The 23,327-nt window shown below is 40.8% G+C and overlaps 1 protein-coding gene across 1 annotated transcript; it reads right to left on the reverse strand.

Moving 5' to 3' along the window:
* Positions 1-3,671: 3,671 nt before the first annotated feature.
* Positions 3,672-4,275, reverse strand: LOC115265550 (large ribosomal subunit protein eL32-like). The gene has a single exon (XM_029871145.2). It carries the CDS (start codon positions 4,209-4,211, stop codon positions 3,807-3,809), a length of 405 nt encoding a protein of 134 aa, XP_029727005.1. The 5' UTR covers positions 4,212-4,275; the 3' UTR covers positions 3,672-3,806.
* Positions 4,276-23,327: the final 19,052 nt, after the last annotated feature.

Below are 23,327 nucleotides of genomic sequence, written 5' to 3' on the forward strand. Positions count from 1 at the left end.
TACATTCACTCAGGAAATGTTATTCTCTTCCTTCTGCTCGTCCCGTACTGCACACCACCGCACCGCATCATTACTGACGTGATTCAGTCAGCTGGAAATTACATGTTCCCCCGACTAGCCATCTTCGCCGATCGTCATCGCCTTACCCCGCACTCTTCCCTCACCAGTTCGACCAAAAATTGCACATAAAGCAAACCGATTTTATTGCGTTAATTTCCGGATGCAATTTAAACCCGAGCTTTCTTCCCACTTGGTCATCCCCCACACATCGCGCAGCTTCCGGTAGCACTCAACCCGAGTCAGCCAACCCTTGCGGAATTGTACATGTCTTGTGTTCATCTCTGGCACCCGCTGCATACCGTGGAGAACTCCACGGAGCGGGAGAATTTCATCTGATTTATCCGTGACACGATGATGCTGATTGCATCAATGCTCACTCGGGCGAGGACCGAAGTGGTGGTGCCTGCCATACCGTCGTCGCGTCGCATCATCCAGGTTGTTTGTCGAGAGATGTGTTCTCCGCAGTAAACAACGCAAACAGATGTGTTTTCGGCAATCACCAATCGGTGCACACTGTGGGAAATAGTTGCTGAAAGTGCGAAATAGCTGAAAGATTGCAGTTGTTGTGGACGTTCACACTGCTGAGGAGAAAAGAAGCAAGTTGTTATTATTTTTTTTTGCCTTTCTCGTATACCAAGGTGTACCGAAAGGCTATATGTTCACTCCAAAAATGAAATTTCGATAGAGCCCCCAGAGGGGCAAGTTTCATATACCAATCGACTCAGCTCGACGAGTTGAGTTGATGTCTGTGTGTGTGTTTGTGTGTGTGTATGTGTACAAAAAAAGGTCACCTCACTTTTAGATAGTAAATATCAACCGATTTTAACGATCGATGGCTCATTCGACGCGGAATCTGGTCCCATTGTTTCCTATTGAAAATGATTCGGATCGGTCCAGCCGTTCCGGAGTTATGGCCATTTACGTGTTCCGGAATCGGTACCCCTGGAAGGGGCCAGACATGAAAATACACCAAACCCATACATGCGACCCATCAAACCACGGCATTTACGATAACCTGATGAACGGTAAGCAGGAAAATAGTCTCAGACCATATCTGAACCGGTATTGTTCCCGAACCAGTTCTGGGTGTCCCGCCGGAAGTGGCCAAATATCAAATTGAACATATCTCATGCATGCGACACATCAAACAGCGGCTTTTTCGATAATCCGATGAACAATTAGCAGGAAAACAGTATCAGACCACATCTGAACCGGTAGTGTTCCGGAAACGGTTCCGGATATCTCACCGGAAGTGGCCAAATATAAAAGAGTACCAAACTCATGCATGCGACACATCAAACAGCGGCATTTTCGATAACCTGATGAACGGTTAGCAGGAAAACAATATCAGACCATATCTGAACCAGTAGAGTTCCGGAACCGGTTCCGGGGGTCCCGACGGATGTGGCCAAATATAAATGAGTACTAAACCCATGCATGCGATACAACAAATAACGGATTTTCTGATAAGCTGATGACTGATTATCAAATAAATAGGTTAGGACCACATAAGAGGGCTGTCTCTTGTATTCCGGAACCAGTTCCGGGTGTCTCGCCGGAAATGACCAAATATAAAAGTGAACCAAACCCATGCATGCGACACATCAAACAGCAGCATTTCCGATAACCTGATGAACGGTAAGCAGTAAAACAGTATCAGACCATATCTGAATCGGTAGTGTTCCAGAACCGGTTCCGGATGTTCCGCCGGATGTTGCCAAATATAAACGACTACCAAACCGATGCATGCGACACATCAAACAGAGGCATTTTCGATAATCTTACGAACGGTAAGCAGGAAAACAGAATCAGACCATACCTGAACCGGTTCCGGATGCTCCACCGGAAGTGGCCAAATATAAAAGAGTACCATACCCATGCATGCGATACATCAAACAGCGGCATTTTCGATAACCTGATGAACGATTAGCAGGAAAACAGTATCAGAACATATCTGAACCGGTAGTTGTCCGGAACCGGTTCCGGGGGTCTCGACGGATGTGGCCAAATATAAAAGAATGCCAAACCCATGCATGCGATACAACAAATAACGGCTTTTCTGATAACCTGATGGCTGGTTATAAAATAAATAGGTTAGGACCACATTAGGGACAGCCGGTAGTGCCGTACCCAGTTCCGGGAGTCCCTCCAAAAGCGGCAAAATAAAAATTGAACTGAACCTATGTATGCGACACAGCAAGGCTAGGATTTGTTGATAACCTTATGAACGTTAGCAAGCAAACAGGTTCCGACCGGTGAAAAAAATGTTTTACGCATATGGTCAAATCTCAACCGGTACGTAGTAATTACATGTTTTTGACTTTGCTTGTCTCAAGCTGGTTATAACTTGAAAATGGTCAAACTTATCGCATTTGAAAGATTATTAAATTTGCTACCAAAAAGATCTTGAATTGTATTGGTGTAGTTAGATAACTAAAGCAAAAAAGCTCGAAAGTAGTGTTTTGCCTTTCTCGCACACTTAGTGTACTAAAAAACTATATGTTCACTCAAAAAACGATTTTTCGAAAAAAGGCTCGGTGGATCAAGCCGCATATACCAATCAACTCAGTTCAACGAATTGAGATTACGTCTGTATGTGTGTATGTATGCATGTATGTATGTATGTATGTGCGCAAAATAAGTTCACTCACTTTTAAGGCACTTCCTATAGGCCGATTTTTCGGATTATAGCTTCAATCGAACCGGAATTGTTTGCTATCCAAAATGGTCCGGATCGGCCAAGGCGTTCCGGAGTTATGGCCATTTCAGTGATCCGGACCAGCACCGGTAGAACTGGCCGTATATAAAACTAAACTAGCCCATCATACAATAAATCAAACTGCGACAATTTTTGTAACCCTTGGCATGGTTGACGAGTTTTGTGCGGAAATCAACACTGGAGACCAGAAGCTCCACGATGTCGGCCCAAAATTCAAGATGGCAGCCAAATGTTCAAGGTGGCGGCTCAAAATTCAAGATGGCGGCTATTTACTAGAGATTTACGCTCTTAAAGCATGCTATATAGGAATATTCAATATGGAGAAGATGTCTGGCCTTCTAAAATGGCGACTAGAATATCCAAGATGGCGGTCTGAAATCTAAGATGGTGGCTTCAAATTAAAGAAGTTCAAGGCTCTAAAACCATGGAAGATGTCCGGAGTCAAAAAATGTCGACCAGAATGTACAAAATGGCGATCCGAGATGGCGGCTTCAGTTTCAAGATGGCGGCTGTTTGATGGAGATTTAGGCTCCAACGGCTGTTTAATGAAGTTTTCGGCTCTAAAACCATGCAATATTGGTATATTTGGTATGGGGAAGACTTCCAGAGGCCAAAATGGCGATCAGGATATCCAAAATGGCGATCTAAATTTTAACATGGCGGCTCTGAATTCAATTTCGCGGCTGTTTAATGGAGTTTTAGGGCCTGCAACAATGCATTATTGGAATATTTGGTATGAGGATGATGTCTGGATTCCAAAAATAACGACCAGAACATCCAAGATGGCAATCTTTAATCCTAAATGGCGGCTTCAAATTCAAGATGGCGTCTTTTTCTTTAGAGTTTGAGGCTCAAACATTAAAAGTCAGATAAATCATATCGTTTATCTGACTTAACTCTTCTGTATCTCTTATTTCTCACTTACAAAGATAAATGGTTTCAAACCTCCAGCTTACGGTAGGTTAGAGCCCCGTCCGTCACACAGTCCTCGCACAGATATAAAGAGCTTCCACCAGAAAGCAAAAGCTTACTCGTTCTCCTGCGAGCGCAGACGGCCGTTCGGGTTCGTCACGGCGATGGCCAGCTGCTTGGCGCGCTCGACAATCTGCTTGCGCTTCTTGGACGACACGGCGTGGGCGATTTCGGCGCAGTAGACACGGTTCTGCATCATCAGCACCTCCAGCTCGCGGACGTTGTGGACCAGGAACTTCTTGAATCCGTTGGGCAGCATATGGCGGGTGCGCTTGTTCGATCCGTAACCGATGTTGGGTATCAGGTACTGACCCTTGAAGCGACGGCGCACTCGGTTATCAATACCTTTCGGCTTACGCCAGTTGGGGGCAAGCTTGTCATAGCGGTCGGACTGGTGGCGGATGAACTTCTTCGTCCGCTTCTTGACGATTTTGGGCTTATAAGCTGGTCGCAGGGCCATTTTTGCTTATTTGATCAGAGTACAACACGCGGCTGATCGTTCAGTACGAAAGGAACAACCGAAAAAAAGGACTTTTAATGTTTGAGCCTCAAACTCTAAAGAAAAAGACGCCATCTTGAATTTGAAGCCGCCATTTAGGATTAAAGATTGCCATCTTGGATGTTCTGGTCGTTATTTTTGGAATCCAGACATCATCCCCATACCAAATATTCCAATAATGCATTGTTGCAGGCCCTAAAACTCCATTAAACAGCCGCGAAATTGAATTCGGAGCCGTCATGTTAAATTTTAGATCGCCATTTTGGATATCCTGATCGCCATTTTGGACTCTGGAAGTCTTCCCCATACCAAATATACCAATATTGCATGGTTTTAGGTATCATGGTATCATGAAATGGATTTCTGTTAATTGTATGAAAGTGCGATATACATCATAAACATTTCGCTTGAGTTTTATTGAAATGGGGTTTCGAAGGCACGAGAAAGGCGCCATCACCGCTAGGTGGATTAATTAGGGGTTTTTTGTTTTATTAACGACCTTTTAATCCAAAGGATCATTCGGGTCGGGCTTTATTCAAAATTCTACAATAATTGCGTATTCAATTTTTCATAGCCTGCCAACTTTTATTCAACCTTTTAGATGTTATTTTTTTATCACATCTCATGTATACTACCCCAGAGGACGTGCACCCCTTGCCGCCATTTTTTTAACTCGAGCCAACTCAAAGATTATCAATAATTCAGAGTTCCATAAAAAAATCTCAAAAAAAAGCTATTTTAATAACACTAGTTTACAAAATAAAACGAAAGTCGTGAACTTCTGTCAACGACCAAAATTTTTGAAGCATAATTTAGCACTGATTTCGAAACCGTGCTTCAAAAAATTTTAAGTAGAGCAGTTTTTGAGTTTTAGCTTAATATTGAGTTTTACAACTTTTAAAAATATGAAATTTACCAAAATTCAAATATCTTGCGTTTTGTTCAACCAATTTTAAATCTTTTTCCATAAATTAAAAGCTGAATACAATACCATTCGATCATCTGAATGCAGGTTTTGCGTCAGATTGCTTAAATTCAAGATATAGGCGAGTTTTAGGGACGACCTCCTTAAATTTTAGCCAAATTTTCAAAGATATATGAAGAAATGTATTTTTTTCAATAATAAAAAAACAATATTAAAATTCTTTCTCAACGTTAATTTGACAGATCATATGTAGGCGAGTTACAGTAAAAAATTCAGCTCAATCGGAGCATTGATTACGGAGAATGAGATGTGTGAAGTGAGCGACGTTGCTTAAAAATAGAACAAAAATCGATTTCAAATCATCAACCTTGTATGGAAAGTCGAAAAAAATTTCCGCTCTACTGTATTTTTTTTCCTTCGCGTTTTCGAACTCAGGGCATGATTCTACACCAAAAATGATCATCAGCTTACCGAGTTCAAAAATGCTGTAAACTAGTGTAATTAAAGTTTTTATCTATAATTATCAAACCTTTTTTACTCGAAAATCACAAGAAACTTCGCCAAGTATTTCTCCAGGAGAACCACTTCAATCTTATCATGGAATTTTACCAAACAACAAGTTCGGTTGAATGCACAATGGCCGGAAAAAGATAAAGTTCGGCCAAAACTCTTTTTATGTGTTTAATTGAAGTTATAAGTTGTCTATATATGATATATGGTAAATATACTTTTTCTAAAGGGGTATTCAAAAATTACGTATCTTCAATAATTTTAAAAACGGTATAAATCACTATACCCCACATTTTTTTTTCGTTTTTTGTTAGAAAATCAATTTGAATTCAATTAAATGACTAACTTTTGATCAAATCCAATCAAAATTGTTCAAAACGTGTAAAACATATGGAAAGATAAATTTTATTTCTGTCAAAAATTGAAAAATAATGTAAAAAATATGAGTTCCTCTGGAGATTCCCTCAGGAATTCCAACAGGCATTCCTATAGGATATCCTTCAGGAATTATTTTGAAGAGTCCTCCAAGAATTTCTCCAGAGATTCCTCCAGGAGTTGCTGCACAAGAATTCCTCCAAATATTTCTCCAGGAATTACTTCAGGGATTCGTCCAAGAGTTCCACCAGAAATTCTCGTAGGCGTTCTCCCAGAAATTTATCCAGGTATACTTCCAGGGATTCCTCCTTAAATTTTTGCAAATATTTCTCCAGGAAATTTGTCAGCGATTCCTTAGGGATTTCCTCCATGCATTCCTTCGGGATTTCCACCAGGCATTCCTCCAGAGATTTCTCCAGGAATTGCTTCAGGGACTCCTCCTGAAATTCCCCAAGAGTTCTTCCAGCAATTTCTTCTGGGATTGCTTCAGGAATTCTTTCAAGGATTCCTCCAGGATTTCATGCCGTAATTCCTCCAGGATTTCATACAGGAGTTCCACGAGGAATTCCTTCAAAAATTATTCCAGGAATTTCTTTAGAGATTCCTCTAGGAATGGCCTCAGGAATTGATCTAGGAATTCCATCATAAAATCCCTTAGCAAATTATCCAGGTATTTCTCTAGGAAATCCTTCAGGGATTTCTTCAATGATTCGTCCAGGATTTTCTATAGGAATACCTTCTGAAATTTTTCCTGGGATTGCCCAAGAAATTCTTCCAGTTTTTCTTCATAATTTTTTTTGTCTGTATTAACGAGATTTTTAACCCTAGGCTAGTTCATCTCGGGACCCACTTTTTACTTCCCTTCCGAAGGAAGAACATTTTGTGATGTATGTATGTCGGGAGTGGGATTCGATCCCAGGTCCTCGGCGTGATAGTCAAGTGTTCTAACTACCACACCAGGTCCGCTCACTTCAGGAATTGTTGCAGGGATTCCTCCAGGAATTTCACCAAGAATTCCGCTAAGAATTTCTCCAGGAACTTCTTCAGGGATTTTTCCAGAGATTTCACCACGAATTTCATCAAGGATTCGCCCAGGGACTCCTTCAAAAATTTCTTCGTGGGAATTTTCCAAGTATTTTTACAGAAATTTCTCCCGGCGTTCCTCTAGAGATTTTTTCAGAAAATCAACCAGTCATTTTTTCACAAATCCCTCATGAGATTCATCCAGGAATTCCCGCAGGAATACCTTCAGGATTCAAGGTTTTTTTTTCCAGGGACTCCTCCAGGAACTACCACAGGATTTTTTTAAGAAATTGATCCAGGAATTGCTCCTGAACATCCTTCAGAAATTATGTCAGCAATTTCTCCAGGAAATCAAGGGAATTCAGAAACTCTTCCAGGCAATTGTTCAGGAATACCTTCAGTAATTTTTCAGGGATTAGTGTTGGCGTTACTCCACAGATTCCTACAGTAATTGCTCAGGGATTCCTTCAAGAATTTCCCCACAAATTTCTCCAAGGGTTCCGTTTGGTGTTCCTCCAGAAATTCATCCAGTAATTATTTCAAGAATTTCTCAAGAATTTCTTCAAGGATTCCCCCAGCCATTCCCACAGGAATACTTCTAGAAATGCCTCCAGGATTTAATCCAGGTTTTTCTCCAGGAACTCCTTTAGGAATTCCTCCAAGAATTACCCCAGGAATTCCACCAAGAACTTCTCCAGAAATTTCTCCTGGGCATGCTTCATAAATTAAGTCAGCAATTTCTTTAGGATTTCCTCCACGAAATCCTCTTGCGATTTCTTTAGAGATTCTTCTAGGAAATTCTCCAGGAATATCTTCAGAAATTTTTCAGAGATTTCTCCAGGAATTCACAGGAGATTCCTCTAGGAATTTTTTCAGGGATTCCTTCAGGGATTTGTCCACGATTTTTTTCCAAGAAATCCTTCAAAGATTCATCCCGGAAATCCAAAAGAAATTCTTGTAAGTATTTTTCCGGGAAATCCTCAAGGGATTTTTTAGAAATTTCTCTAGGAATTCCTCCCAGAATTCCTTTGGAGATTTCTCCAGGAAATCCTCCAGGAATACTTCCAGGGATTGCTCCAAGAATTCATCCGGAAAATTCTCCAGGAATTCCTGCTGGGTCTCTTCCAGAAATATCTCCAGGGATTATGCCAGGAATTTGTACAGCAGTTCTTCCAGGCATTCCTCCAGGATTCTTTCTAGAGATTTTTCCAGGAATGGCTTCAGAGATTCCTCCAGGAATTCCTTCAGGGATTTCTCAAAGAATTCATCCAAGGATTCCTTCAGAAATTACTCTAAGGTTTCCTCTAGAAATTCCTCAAGAGATATCTTCAGATATTTATCTAGGGATTCCTCCAAGAGGTTATCCAGGAATTCCTCTAGGTATACTTTCAGAAATTCATCCAGGGATTCCTGCGGAAAGTTCTACGAGAACTCCTTCAGGGATTCTACCGGGTTTCCTCCAGGCATAGCTGTAGAATTTCCTCCAGGGATTCATTTGGATGATTCTACAGGGATTTTTCCAGAAAGTCTTCCAGGGATTGCTCCGGGAGGTCTTCCAGGGATTCCTCCGGGAATTCCTCAAGCAATTTCTTCAGAAATGCCTAAGGAAATGACTCTCAGACTCTCTTCAAAAATTTAATCGGGAATTTCAGAAATCCTTCCAGGGATGTACCCACGAATTTCTCCAGACAGGTCCTGATTGATGAATGACATTATCATCAGGACTTATCGTGGCGCTAACATCGACTCGGACCACTACCTGTTGATCGTCAAGCTGCGCTTCCAATTTAAAACTAACTTTTGACCTAGTTCTGGTTCACAAAGCGTTCTCTTACTTCACACTGAGGTGGTTTATTGAAAAATTGATTTCTTTTGGTTTTGGGTTTCTACTATCCCACTGTGCGCTATCTGAAGATTTAGACGTAAATTAACATAATAGAGGCAAGATTGTGTACACACATTCACGGCGAAATAGGGATTCTTCTACGAGCTGAGAAGCATGGAAGGTGAGGCAGCTGCTGCATGTTGTCATCATCGCATTCGCTCAGGGAGCATTCCTGGAGCATAATAGCAACCGATTTAAATTAATGTGATTTCCAGGAGCTGCCAGCAGTCACCCAAGTACTTCCCGGAAGAGAAAATCGTTCCGCACGCTCGCTTATTAAGTAGGAGTGACTAGTTCTCGACTACGACGACGACGACACGATGAGCCTCCAAGGAATGCTCCTCCGGGTGCGGTTTCTGAACCACGACGGCGTGAATGTGGTAGAACAAACTCAGTAATTGAACATGAGGATTGTGGTTCCCGTCCCGCGCGGCTCGGTGCACACAAGGATGCGTCTTCAGTTGCACCACCATTACCAGCACTGTCGTCGTGGGTCGTCTTCGTTAGCAGGAGACCGAAATTTTGCGGTGCCTTCCTCACGAGTGACCTCGCTGCAGGTGCATTGCAGCAGTAGCAGCGCAGCATGTCGGTTGGATGCCACTCCACTCCCATTCGGATTGAAGCGTGCATAATTTCACCATAATTTGTCAGAAAGTGGTATGTTTCGTTCGGGAAGATATTGTACTTACAGCATTGCATTGCCATGGGTTCCACCGTCATCGCGATGATGTCGCGTTGGCGTTGTCGGTCGGCTTCTTGGAGTTGATGCTGGAAATATGTCTGTTTGGTTACCTTGGATCGCAACCACCCTCGCCTACCCACTGGCTGTTGGGCCGTGGTTCACGTCCTTTACGGAGAATAAGATAAATGCTCACTGAAGTGAATTAATGGATGGCGTCTACACATTTTGACATCATTTGGTTCATTTTTCATATTTACTCAGATATGAATAGATGTGAATAGTTGTCCTCATAAAGTTGAAGTACAACAATAAGTTGCCTCTAGCTACTGAAAAATATAAGTAAATTACGGCTTTTACAGAGACGATACATGAGTCGCCTTCGTTAATCCATTCATTTCATTCAACCCTTTGGAGCTGGAGGGGTCCTATATGACCTCAACATAGGAACAGCTTTATAAATTTACCCATTGAATAAAACAGAATACTGTCCTCGGCAAAGTTGTTGCAAATGGAATCCTCTATTAATGAAAATTGGAATATTTGTATTTACATAAGACTTGATTGACAACCTAGAACATTCTGAACACCATGAAATTTGTAAAAACGAAATAATTGACATACCAGATGTTCTAAAAGCTGAATTTGTATATGGGTTACGTTCAAATGCATTAATTTAGCCTTCGTCAAGACTATCAAAAAGTGTTTTATATTTTGGGATGTTCTAGGTGATACAAACTGTCTTTGAGTAAAGGCCTTCAAATCTACAAGAATAGTTTTATGTGTTTTCGCCATAAATAATAGCATTGCATATTCTACCGGAATCCGCGAAGCTTTTGACATCTACAATGTCATTTATAGATACTATGTATAGGGATATTCCAAGTCAGCCAAATTTCCTTGAAGTTCAAAACTTCAGTTCTACACTCGTAACAACAGCCATATCTGTTATGCTGAGTAACGATGCATACTCTACTGGTTTCTAGATCTAAATCTGAAATCTACTTGTTTATTATAAACCCTTGGGATATTGAGGGTCGTCCAAACTGTTCTTTAACAAACAAAATAATATCATTGCATAATCTGCTGGGATCCGTGAAGCTCTTGAAATCTCAAATGTCATTTAGAGACACTATATGGATATTCCAGGTCAACCGAACTACCTTGGAGTTCAGAACTTCAGATCTACACTCGTAGCAACAGCCATATCTGAGTAACGTTGCATAATCAATCGCGGTGACCAACCTGAAGTCCACTATACATTGTTATGAACCTTTGAGACATTGAGGGTCGTCCAAACTATCCTGAAGTTTAGCAATTGACAATAACAGTAGTTATTCGCACAATGAACATTATACATTCAACGGTAATCTGTAATTCCCCTGGCATTTCATGAGTCATTCCAAGATAGTTTTGAAATATTCCAGATCAACCACACTACTCCGGAAACCGTAACTTCAGGTCTTCACTTGTGATAATAGCTTTTGCCACTTCGTTAAGTAGTGTTACATAATACACTTTATTAACCAAAGTAGTTCGAGGAATAATATGCGTTGTTATATATTCTTGGGATATTATGGGCCATCCTTACTGTTATGAAGCTTTGATAAAACAATCCCTGTAACAGGAGTTTTTTTTGTTTTAGATAGTAACGTTACACAGATATATAGAATCCATGAACCTCTATGCTATGAACCGAGTGTTGTGGTGAAGTATTGTTGATTCAGTTTTATTACAATTGTGATCAACGCTAAATAAATTAAATAGATACAATCATTACGGTTGGTAATGTTGTGTAACTCAAAACAGCAAAAAAGATATTATTACGGCTGTAGACTCCACATTGCCCAGCAGTTTACGACTCTGAATATCCCGAAGCTATGTCATAGTATCCGATTGTATTCTGTGAGCTCCAGTAAGTATAATAAATTATACAACATAGTTCTATATAGACAAAACGGAAACTTCAATTGCTGTAGATGCTAAATATTGAACATTACAATAGTTTGGATGACCCCTATTGATCTGATGTTGTCCATTGAACTTCCAAAAGACTTACTGAACCTGATAGAATACAAATCGAAGCTTTGTAGAGTGACAGAAGTTACTGTTACACCGGTAGATTTTAGGATCTAAACTCAAGAACAGTTTGGGTGACCTAGGATATCCCTACTGACCTGATACTGTCTATTGAACATTCAGAAGACTTACTGGACATGGTAAAATACAAATCGTAGCTTTGTATAGTGAAAGAAGTTACCGTTACACTGGTGAACTTCAGGATCTGAACTCAAGAACACTTTGGATGACCTAGAATATCCCAACTGATCTGATACTGTCTATTGAATCTTCAGGAGACTTACTGGACATGATAGATTACGAATCATAGCTTTTTATAATGAAAGAAGTTACCAGTTACCGTTACATGCATAGACTTTAAGATCTAAGCTCAAGAACAGATTGGATGGCCTAGGGTATTCCGACTGATCTGATACTCTCTATTGAACATTTGGAATATTTACTGGATATGATAGCTTTGCATAATGAACGATGTTACCATTACACCCGTAGACTTCAGGATCTGAACTCAAGAACAGTTTGGATGACCTAGGATATCCAGAAAAAAATGGTCTGCATCATTTTCTACCCTTTATATGCTGTTGAACACTAAAACCACAGAAATACGTAGAAAAAACTGTATAATAACGCTTGAAAAAATCTGGCTTGAAAGGGTTAATAAGTGTCTTAACACTTCACAATTCTTTGTTTCGAAGGACGAGAAAAGGACGAGCCAACTTGTGACATAGTTGAGTAGTTGAGGGCGAGTCCTCTCAAACTCAATAAAATTGAATAAAATCGACGCAGTTCAACCTATTCAAGCATATTTGCGTAAAAAGAAGTGCATTACTGCGTTCTGTCCAATTTTGAAGATCTTCACCCACTAACTATGTCACAAGTTGTCGGCTTTGCCTGTGAGTGGTGTTCCATACCTGGAAGACTATGACCAATGGAGTTCCAAATCTGACTGCTTGTATAGCTATTTTCTTCCAAATATGTAGCTTTCATTCATTTCATTTATTTAGACAAGACTGTGTCTACAGTACAGTGATGCTTTCAGAAATACCTCCAAAAAAATCATCAAGAATTCCTTCAGGAGTTTCTTCAGAATTTAATTCAGTAGCTTCTTCGGGGATACCTGCATAATATTTATTCAAATATTTCTTTCAAATTCCAATCGAGGATTTCTCCATAAGTTCCTTTAGAGATCTCTTCAGGAGTTCCTTCAAACAGAGATGCCTCCAGTAGTTCTTTCAGGGATTCATCTAGGAGAATTCAGGGATGCCTTTTTTTTTTCAAAAGATCTCTCAGGAATTCCGAACGGAGTACCTTCAGAAATAACTCTAGGAATTCCTTCAGAAATTCTTTCAAGAGGATTCAGGGATGCCTCCTAGAGATCCATCAGCGATTCATCCGGAGATTCTAAAGAGATTTCCATTGGAGGTCTGTCAGAGATAGTCTGGGAGTACCTTCGGGGATTCCTTTTGAAGTTCCTTACAGGAATTCCATTAGGAATTAGTCCAAGAGTTCCTTCGTGAGTTCCTCTAGAATTTCAATAAAAGATTTCTTCTGGCGTTCCGTTAGGAATCGCTCAAGGAGATTTTTCAGGGGCCTCTCCAGGAGTTCTAGTAAGGGTTGCTACAGCACGGGTTCCCAACCGGTTGTCCACGGCCCCCTGGGGGGGGGGGGGGCGTGAAGCCAGTCTAGGGGGCCACAATGTTACCAAAAAATATTAAATTTTTATTCTATTTTGTGCAAATTAAATCTTTTATTTTGTATACCGCTACCCCCAAAAACCACAATTTGAGGAACAAATTTTCAGTATAAAACGCCTTTAGAAGAAAAACTTTTGCTACACGATTCAAATTGAAAATACATGACATCATTGTTTACGAAATATGAGTGTCGAAAAAAAATATTGATCGTCGAAAATCCCTCCCACAGTAAATTTCTGGCTACGTCACTGTACCTAAAAACTCAATGTCATTCATGTAATTCATATTTTTTTTCTAAAAATTTTCATTCGGCCGCAGATGTTTTGCCAATTTCTAAAGGGGGTCGCCACCTCAAAAAGGTTGGGAACCCCGGTGCTACAGGGACTCCTTCTGGGATGACTCATGGTAATTTTTCTTTGATTCTTTCAGAAGTTCTTTAAGGGATTGGAGTTTTTTCAGATACTCCCACAAAAGTTTCTCCAGGGAATAATCCAGGACTTTTTCCAGAAATCGCTCTAGAAGTTCCTTCAGTAATCCACTCCAAGAGTTCCACCAGAGATCCTTCAGGGATCTCCCTAGTAATTCCAGGTAGATTCATAGATGTCTGCAGGTGCTTCTTCAGCAATTCCTTCAGAAGATCCCTCATCTATGCTGACACGGGTTTGTTCAGGTATTCTTCCAGAAGTCCCTTCAGAGTTTGTTTCAGGAGGATCCAGAGGTGCCTCCTGGAGATCCATCATGAATTCCTTCAGGAGTTTTTGTTTTTCAGTAATTCCTGGAGGAGGTTTTTAGATATTAGCCTAGGAGTACCTCCAGAGCTTCTTTCTGAGTTCCTTTAGGAATTCCTAAAGAAGTTCTTGTAGAAATTAGTCCAGGAGTTCCTTCAGATAATCTTCCAGAAATTTCAAGGATTCATGCAGATGTTTCTTCAGAGATTCTTCCTGAACTCCTACAGGGATTCCTTTAGAAGTTCTTTCAGAAATCTCTCCAGGACTTCCTTCTGAGATTCTCACAGGAGTATACAAAGATATCTCCAGGAGAATTCGGGGATTCCTCCCAGAGGTTTCTTCGGGGATTACTACAAAAGTTTATTCAAGTACTGGAAAAATCTTGAAAATTAGAAGACACAGAATGTAGGTTAATGGCATTCAAATCTTGAATCTAATATTCAAACAGAGATGAAATTGTGAAAAAAAATACCTTATGGTGGGATTCGAACCCACGATTTCGGTTTCGTTAGACCGATGCTTTAACCAACTAAGCCACAGAACAGGTAACAATTCTGCTGAACAACATTCTGTGTCTTCTAATATTCAAGATTTTCCAAGTCCGTTTTGACGTATCAGTAAATTAATACCTACAAGCTTATAAAGGGCAACATAGACATGAGTTCATTCTAGGTTTAGTCCAAGAATTCTTTCTAAGATTCCTTCAGGAGTTCCTTAGGGGATTCCTCGATAAGCTTCTTCAGAGATTCTACCAAGAGATTTTTCAGGGTTAGCTCCTGGGGTTCTTCCGAAAATATTTGCAGAAGTATTCACAAAAGCCTGCAGGCGTTAGTAGTCAGGGATTTCTCCAGCAGCTCATTCAGAATTCCTACAGAAGCTTCTTCAGGGGTTCTTGTAGGACCCAGATAGCACAAAGTCTTATATGATGTTGAACAGGATGCTAAAGTGGAGGCCGTATGCGTACATGCTTCCATTTGACCGCGTGTAAAGTGTACGCATATCGCCTCCACTTTAGCATCCTATTCAACATCAAATGCGATCGTGTGTTGACTGGGAAGTTCCTTCAAGATTATCTTTAGGCTTAAATACAGGCATATCTCCAGGATATCCTTAAAGGATCTCTCATGGAGTTTCTACATGAGTTCCTCCAAGATTTCCTTCCGGAATCCCTTCAAGATATTCTTCTGGAACTCCTCCAGGAGATCTTCCGGGAATTCCCTCAAAAAATCCTCCGGGGATTCTTCATCGACTTCCCTCGGGGTATCCTGCTGGAATTCCGTCGAGGACTCCTCTGCATTGATATTGGTTTTAAGTAGCTAAATATATGAGATCATGGATATACACACTGACCCTTCCGGCTCGAAAGGGTTATAGTGCACACATTTAGCTATCAGTAGGTCGGCTCCAGAGGCACGTTCTCTTCAATTTGGGAAATTTGTGCCACCTATAGCTATGTCACCGAGTTGAGAGTAATATGATAAATGTGAAACTATTTCTAGATACCTGGGCAGACAGGTTTGTTAAAATCTTGTGCAACCAACTCGAACTTGCATGATAGATGTAAAATTGCGTCATATTTGCCATTCAGTCCTCTCTCACTCTCTCTCTCCTCTTCTTGGTGTAACGTCCTCACTGGGACAAAGCCTGCTTCTCAGCTGTTCAATGAGCACTTCCACAGTTTTTAACTGAGAGCTTCCTCTGCCAATGACCATTTTGCATGTGTATATCGTGTGGCAGGCACGAAGATACTCTATGCCCAAGGAAGTCAAGGAAATTTCCTTTACGAAAAGATCCGGGACCGACCGAGAATCGAACCCGTCACCCTCAGCATGGTCATGCTGAATACCCGTGCGTTTACCGGTTTTCGTCACGTGCAAATTCCAAAATTCTTGAGAGTGTGATATCGCTCAATACCTAGGTTTCAATGGTGCAAACATTATGAACTACTGCACTACCTCCCAAATGCACCGTTTTTCCTCGACAATTTAATATATCATAAAAGAAACCCTTATCAAGAATACAAACTTCATCGAAGAAAGTTTATCGATACGTGAAACCATGGCTGAGCGAGCAATCGGCAATAACGCCAAACGTACCTACCCATACACTGCACAAGACCTTGCCGTGCATCCTTCAAGGCATCCAATCGCAAACTCGACAACTAGGTACGACGAAATGAACAAACACAGGGAAGTTCTGATCCGTTGGAAACGTGATCTGATTACCGGATTCCGTGAAGGCACGTCTTCCTATCCTACACCCAGCACGCCAAATAAACATCAACAATTTCGATCGGAGGAAAGTTTTGCAGCCGCACTGGAATTCCATTGCCATGGACACGGACAGGACACGGGTATTGCACACACCACACGTGGTAAGATGTTCCCGCTTCCCGACTCCCAACCGGGTATATTGACGAATCTGACACAACACCACCGTGCAGCGCGCACCCACACCGGAAGGCTTAAACAAATCCGGCACTTGTCGATGGCGGCCAATCGAGGTTGGTTTTAATCATTGCTAGGCTGGCTGGTTGGCTGGCTAATTGAAGCCATGTGACCCAAAGGAGTTGTTGGTCCGGTTGGCATGCGTTGTTTACGAATTGAGAGGTTATATTTTTGCGACTCAGGATAAGAAACCGAAAGATACATGTCATTTCCGTTTCTGGGACATGACTGGAATATGTAGTCCAAACTTGAGCTGAAAGTTTTCTATACTGGATTATCGGGTGTCTGGTTCCGAGAAGGTGCTGGGAAATATTTGTTCGAATAATTATGGTCGTAGGGGAAAACATGGTTTGGCTTTTCTGATGAATTATGTTCTGGAAGAGTCTCATTTGAATAATTGGTACGGCGAACAACAAACTTAACCTTCCGTAACTCGCGCGGTTGACTACCTGCGTCAGCACCACGCTAATGCTGAGTACAAAAAGCAAGATTTTTTCAACGTGTTGTACAAAATACAACAGCGCGATCGCTCGAGGGTTAAGCAACTTATTTAAGTATTTTTTTTTTTTTTTTTTTTTTTTTTTTTTTCCCTGTAGGGGTACACAACCACTGCGACCATTAATTGATCTATTGTGGTAAGACCCAGTTGCTTTATGCAGTACATTAGTACACTCACTAGTATTAAGAACTAGCGATTGTTTTTTTTTAGGCCTGCATTATACCCCAGTCTGGAATAGCTTCCAAAATGAAAGCCACTACCTTCTTGGGATTTATATTCCACCAGATATCTCGGGGATGCATGATACATCCACCGAAATAACGTTCTCTCTTCTTAAAGAGAAAACTACACTCACAAAGTAGATGTTCCGAGGTTTCAGAGTTGAAACCACAGAACCGACATTCTTCTGATTCAATCTTCTTGAGCTTCAATAGAAAGTGTCGAGATGGGCAGTGCCCAGTTAACAATCCTGTGTACACACTTAATTCGCGTTTACTAAGTTTCAGTAGTGTGTTCGTGTTTTTCACGCTTGGCACGATGAATCTCTTTGACTGGGATATTCCAGGTGCAGTATGCCAGTTTGCTCCTACGCTCTGTTTCTCCCATTTTTTTAGCTCCATCGATAGAGCACTTGATGATACTCCACAGAAGGGTTCCGGTCCATACAAGGCACCCAGAGATCCCTCCCTAGCTAGCTGGTCCGCAATTTCGTTGCCTGCAATTCCACAATGACCTGGTACCCAGAATAATTTTACAGTATTCCTTCCAGCCAGTTCCTTCAGTAGTGTAATGCACTCCCATACTAGCTTAGAATAACATTCAAATGTGCAGACTGCCTTTAAAGCTGCCTGACTGTCTGAAAAGATATAGATATTCGCATGTCTATATTTTCTTTTAAGACAGATGGCAGCGCATTCCAAAATAGCTTGAATTTCAGCTTGGAACACCGTTGGCCATTTACCCATTGGTATGGCGAGTTTAGTCCTGGGTCCATATACTCCAGCCCCAGTTCTATCACTCATTTTCGATCCATCCGTATAGAATACAATAGATCCTGGTCGAACCGTTGGTCCTCCTGATTCCCATACGCTCCGATCATCAATCGAAACTTTGTATGGTATATCTAAGATGAATTTTGGTTCCATCCAGTCTTCATTTTGTATTACTAGTGGATTTACAGTAACATTGGTTAAGATTTTCAAATGTCCTGTTAGATCGCCTTCTAAGATGTTCTTATATCTTTTTAACTTCAAGGCACTTTTCTTTGCCTCTAGTTGCACAAATTGGTGCAAGGGTAGCAGATGCATTAAGGCATCTAGTGTTGAACCAGGAGTACTTCGAATAGCTCCTGTTATTGACACTGTTGCTAAACGTTGAAGTTTAGCCAGCACTCGTTGGGCTGTTTTGGTTTTGGTTTTAGGCCACCAGACTAGAGAGGCATAAGAGACTTTGGGTCTAACAACTGCCAGGTAGATCCAATGAACTATCCTGGGTTTTAGCCCCCACTTTCCCCCGATCACTCTTCGACAGGCCCAAAGAGCAGTTGTTGCCTTATTTACTACATGCTCTAGATGTTCACTCCAGTTCAGTTTTTTATCTAGTATGACTCCTAAATATTTCACCCTGGAGGAGAATGTCAACTGTACCCCATCCAAGGACGGTGCCTTTATATTGACATTTCTTTTTCTTGTAAAAATTACAAGAGTAGTTTTTGAGGGATTTACGTTTAATCCCTCTCCTTTACACCAGGCAAGAGTGTAGTTTAACGCTATTTGCATTCTGTTTGATAGCGTTTCATCATGCTTCCCTCTTACCACTATCACGATATCATCTGCATAACCAATGACTTCGAATCCCATTGCCACTAAACTATTAAGCAAGTCATCAACAACTAAAGACCACAGCAATGGTGAAAGTACACCTCCTTGGGGACAGCCCTTAGACGTACTTACTTTAATGGTTGATTCGCCCAGTCTAGAGACAATACATCGATTTCTCAGCGCTGCAGTGATCCAGTCAACGATTGAGCCATGAAAGCCCCGTTTATACATAGCTGATCTGATTGAAGCATGTGAAGCGTTATCAAACGCACCTTCAATATCAAGAAATGCACAGTACGCTACTTCCTTGTATTTGATGCTTTTTTCTATTTTTTGTGTTAACGTGTGAAGGGCTGTTACCGTCGACTTGCCTTTGCAATAGGCAAACTGTAATTTATTTAGCTTGTGAGCTTTTAAAAACGAGCCTTTGATATGCTCATCCAGAATCTTCTCCATTATTTTGAGTATAATTGAGGTTAGGCTTATTGGCCTGTATGCTTTAGGCTGTGTTTTGTCCCGTTTGCCGTTTTTTGGTATGAATATCACTCTTACCTTATTCCACCAACTGGGAATGTAGCACAGTGTCATGCTACTAATAAACATCTCAACTAAAGCAGGGATGATTATGTCCCTACCGTGCTGTATTAGCGCCGGAAAAATGCCGTCTTCTCCAGCAGATTTGAAAGGGTCGAAGGAATTTATTGCCCAGTCCACCATTGCCACTGTGAAAATTTTTCGGGATTCCATGAGTGCATCTTTTCTGTTCATATTGCGTCCAGAATTTGTCCTCAATTGTCCCGATGAATTTTCATCAACAGCAAATGAGCCTGGGAAATGTTTTTCCATCAGTACTTCCAATGTTTCTGAAGGACTTCTGGTGAATGTGCCATTATCCTTCTTAACGTTGCCTAGGCCATTTGAGTGTTCCTTAGAAAGGACTTTTTGAAGCCTGGCCGCTTCTGAAGTGTATTGGATGTTTTCACACATGAATCTCCAATGTCTTCGTTTGCTTTTCCTTATTTCAGTGCTATATTCGGTTAGAGCCTTTCTATATTGGCCCCAATCCGAAGTTGCTTTTGCTCTGTTGAAGAGTTTTCTTACTTTCCTCCTCATTTTTTGTAGAGCGTTGTTCCACCAAGGGACTTTCCTGTTTGAACTCCTTTCCCTTTGTGGACAACTTTCGTAGTATGCTTGTATAATTTTGTTAGTGACCATCCTAGAAGCTTCTTCTAGTTGCTCTGCTGTTCTTATTTTTTCGTCCAGCAGAGGTTGCTTGTTCGCAAGAATTTGCTTGTAGAGATCCCAGTTGGTGTTCCTGGGGTCTCGATAGAATTCCCTCACGGTCTCTCCCCTCTCTATTGAGAAGGTGATATGCTTATGATCTGAGAGAGATACCTCGTCAGATACTTCCCAAGAGGTAATTCTATCTGTTAGAATTTGGCTACAAAGTGTTAAATCAAGTACTTCATGTCGCCTTGAGTTAACATATGTGGGTTTGTCCCCTCTGTTACATATATCAATGTTATTAGCAGAAATATATTCTAAAAGGGACTCACCTCGTTTGTTGATGTCACTGCTTCCCCATACAGTGTGGTGAGCGTTGGCATCGCAGCAGATAATAAATTGCTGGTTTTGTTGTCTGCAGCTGGTGACAAATTCGCAGATTGAGGACGTCGGAGCTTCTTCTTCATCACCAGGAAAGTAAGCTGATGCTATATTAACGATAGACTTACCCCTGGTTGTTGGAACCTCCACCCTGATGGCTGCGATGTCTCGTTTGATAAATTCTGTAATAGGAGTAAAATTAATCCTTCCATTTACTAAGATAGCTGTCCTTGGAGAAGGATGGCTATCATCATAGAGTAACTTACATTTTGGTGTAGTAAGGCCCATCACCCTATGATTGTTGACCCACGGTTCCTGTACTAACGCCAGGTCGAGGTCTTCTTTGGCAAACCTTTGCAAAAGTACGCCTGATGCCCCTCTTGCATGCTGTAGGTTTGCCTGAACCAATTTTATGTTGGTCATTGCGTTGACGATCCGCTTTTTTGTGACTGGCGGATCGTCGGCTTAGTTTTTGTGCCTTTTGTGGTGGACTCTTTGGAGATTTCTGGGACCTTCTTTTGCATTCCCAGTGAACTACTGTTGTTCTCACCACGGTTATTATCCTTTTTCGGATTCGTTTTAGCAGTTCCTTCTTGGGATTCAGTTTTAGACGAACTTTCACATTCATCACCAGTAGTATTTACCGGACTTGGCCCAGGAATTTGTTGCTGCTGGTCCACTTGAGGGCCCGGCAGCGTGTTCCCTAGGTCTTTGCCCTGTATCATACTGGCGACTTCCGTTTCCATTGCCATATCCTGAACCTCTCTACAGTCAGTGTTACTGTCCTGCTTGTCGATCCTGCTTTTCTTGACCCGACAATTTATTTATTTATTTAAGTATGGGGATTGTTTGATTGAGCATGCATGTGTATATCTTTTGGAAGGCACAAAGATACGCTATTAGCGTGGTTCAAAAAATCGATTTTGCTCCACACCGCTTATTGGATTCCTAACCAGATTATATGCCTTCTCCCAAAATTTGAGATCATTTCGTTGAAAATTGAGACTGCACAAGCCCTTCAAAGTTTGCATGGGAATTACTATGAGAAAGCGATGTTTTTCATTCAATCCACCGTAGCATTTCCCCAAGTGCTCTAGAGGGTTAGTTGACCCGTGCTAATCCTACTCTATCAGCTACAACATTGCCGAAGATCGCATTCAAATCAGACGCCTCATTAATTAGTTATCGATTTTAATCCAGTATCGAAGTCTTTACTAATGATGGTTATACTATTCGGTGGGCATCACTGCATTTTGCAATAGAACATAGTAGCCATGATTTCAGTGTGCTATATTTGGCGCCATATGCAGCAATGTTGCCTGCTGGGAAACTGGAGAATCACTGCACGGTGTGTTGAAACAGGATTATTATCGCACTTTCATGAACCTAAAATATTTTTTCGTTATAAGTTAGCCTTAGCTGTATATATTAAGATTCCGGAGGTTAAAAAATCTTTCATCGGGGAAAATTAAAATAAATTCAATTTTAGTAGTTTACCACTTTTCCCATATGATGTGGTATTACGCAAATCTGATGAACCTAAACTCCGCTAGAAAAAGTCCCCTTTTTAATAATACATTTGAAACCATTTAGTGAGAAACGAATGTAAAAGTCTTTACAACGAGTTTAAATTTGTTTGGCATTCGTTTCATGTGCCCAGCCCACTACAGTCTGCCGAAAGTCATAAATCATAGAAGTCTACATTTCTACCATTTGTCCGGCACATAGATATTTGCAATGGAGGTAAACAAATACTTCCCATTTGTGCGACTCATACATTTGAGGAAGCGCCATACACCTGTGACTCATACCATTTGCAGCACATATCATTCATGTGCTAATTTGCCTGAAATGGCGGTTATTTGTTGCACATACTTTGCATGTCAAACCACATCCACATGGATATTTGCCAAAAAGTATGAGTCGACTATACTGAGCGCGCATGACTCATTTGTAAAAGTTCTGCCTCTGATCTGTTGAGGACTTTTGTCCATACAAAATATTAAAATTATGATACCTTAGGGTTAAGTGGGCTGTTGAGTCTCAAACAACAAAAAGTTGACGCAAAATACATAAGATTGGCGTTGTCATATTGTGTAAATGCATTCAAATATGATTATTCAACATTTGGTTTAAAATAAGGCACACCGGGCCAAGTTAAAACGGGTGGGGTGAGAAGAAACAGCGGGTTAACGTGATATTATCTAGTCATGATAAGCAATTTGAATGTCATACCATTTTTTTAATCAAACAATCATTTTTTTTTTTTTTTCTGTATTAACGAGATTTTTTAACCCTAGGCTAGTTCATCTCGGGACCCACGCTTTACTTCCCTTCCGAAGGAAGAACCCACATTTTGTGAGTTTGTCGGGAGTGGGATTCGATCCCAGGTCCTCGGCGTGATAGTCTTGTGTTCTAACCACCACACCAGGTCCGCTCCACACAAACAATCATTTGGACAAGAATAATTATAGAAATTGTATTGAAATCTTTTTCAAAACATCACATGTTTTTATTAAGAATTTACCGAATGCAACGCATGCTTAATATATGTCAATGTAAATGACATCTTATAGTATAAGCCTAGAATATATTGGAAACATACCAATTTGCAAGTAATCTGATGAATTTCAATAATGGTAGTCTCGTGCAGTGTTTTTTTTCTATCTTCGTCTGGGTTATCTGTAGTTTTATTTTATAAGACACTCTGGTCTTGCTAAATACTTCATGCAGTTTAATGGTTTTAATGTTATGACTGCATAAAATAAAATTTCTTTTTCCCAAGTAAAATCCCTTCATTTTTGCAAA

The sequence above is a fragment of the Aedes albopictus genome, chromosome 3, assembly GCF_035046485.1.
Source record: "Aedes albopictus strain Foshan chromosome 3, AalbF5, whole genome shotgun sequence".
Classification (NCBI taxonomy): Eukaryota; Metazoa; Arthropoda; class Insecta; order Diptera; family Culicidae; genus Aedes; species Aedes albopictus.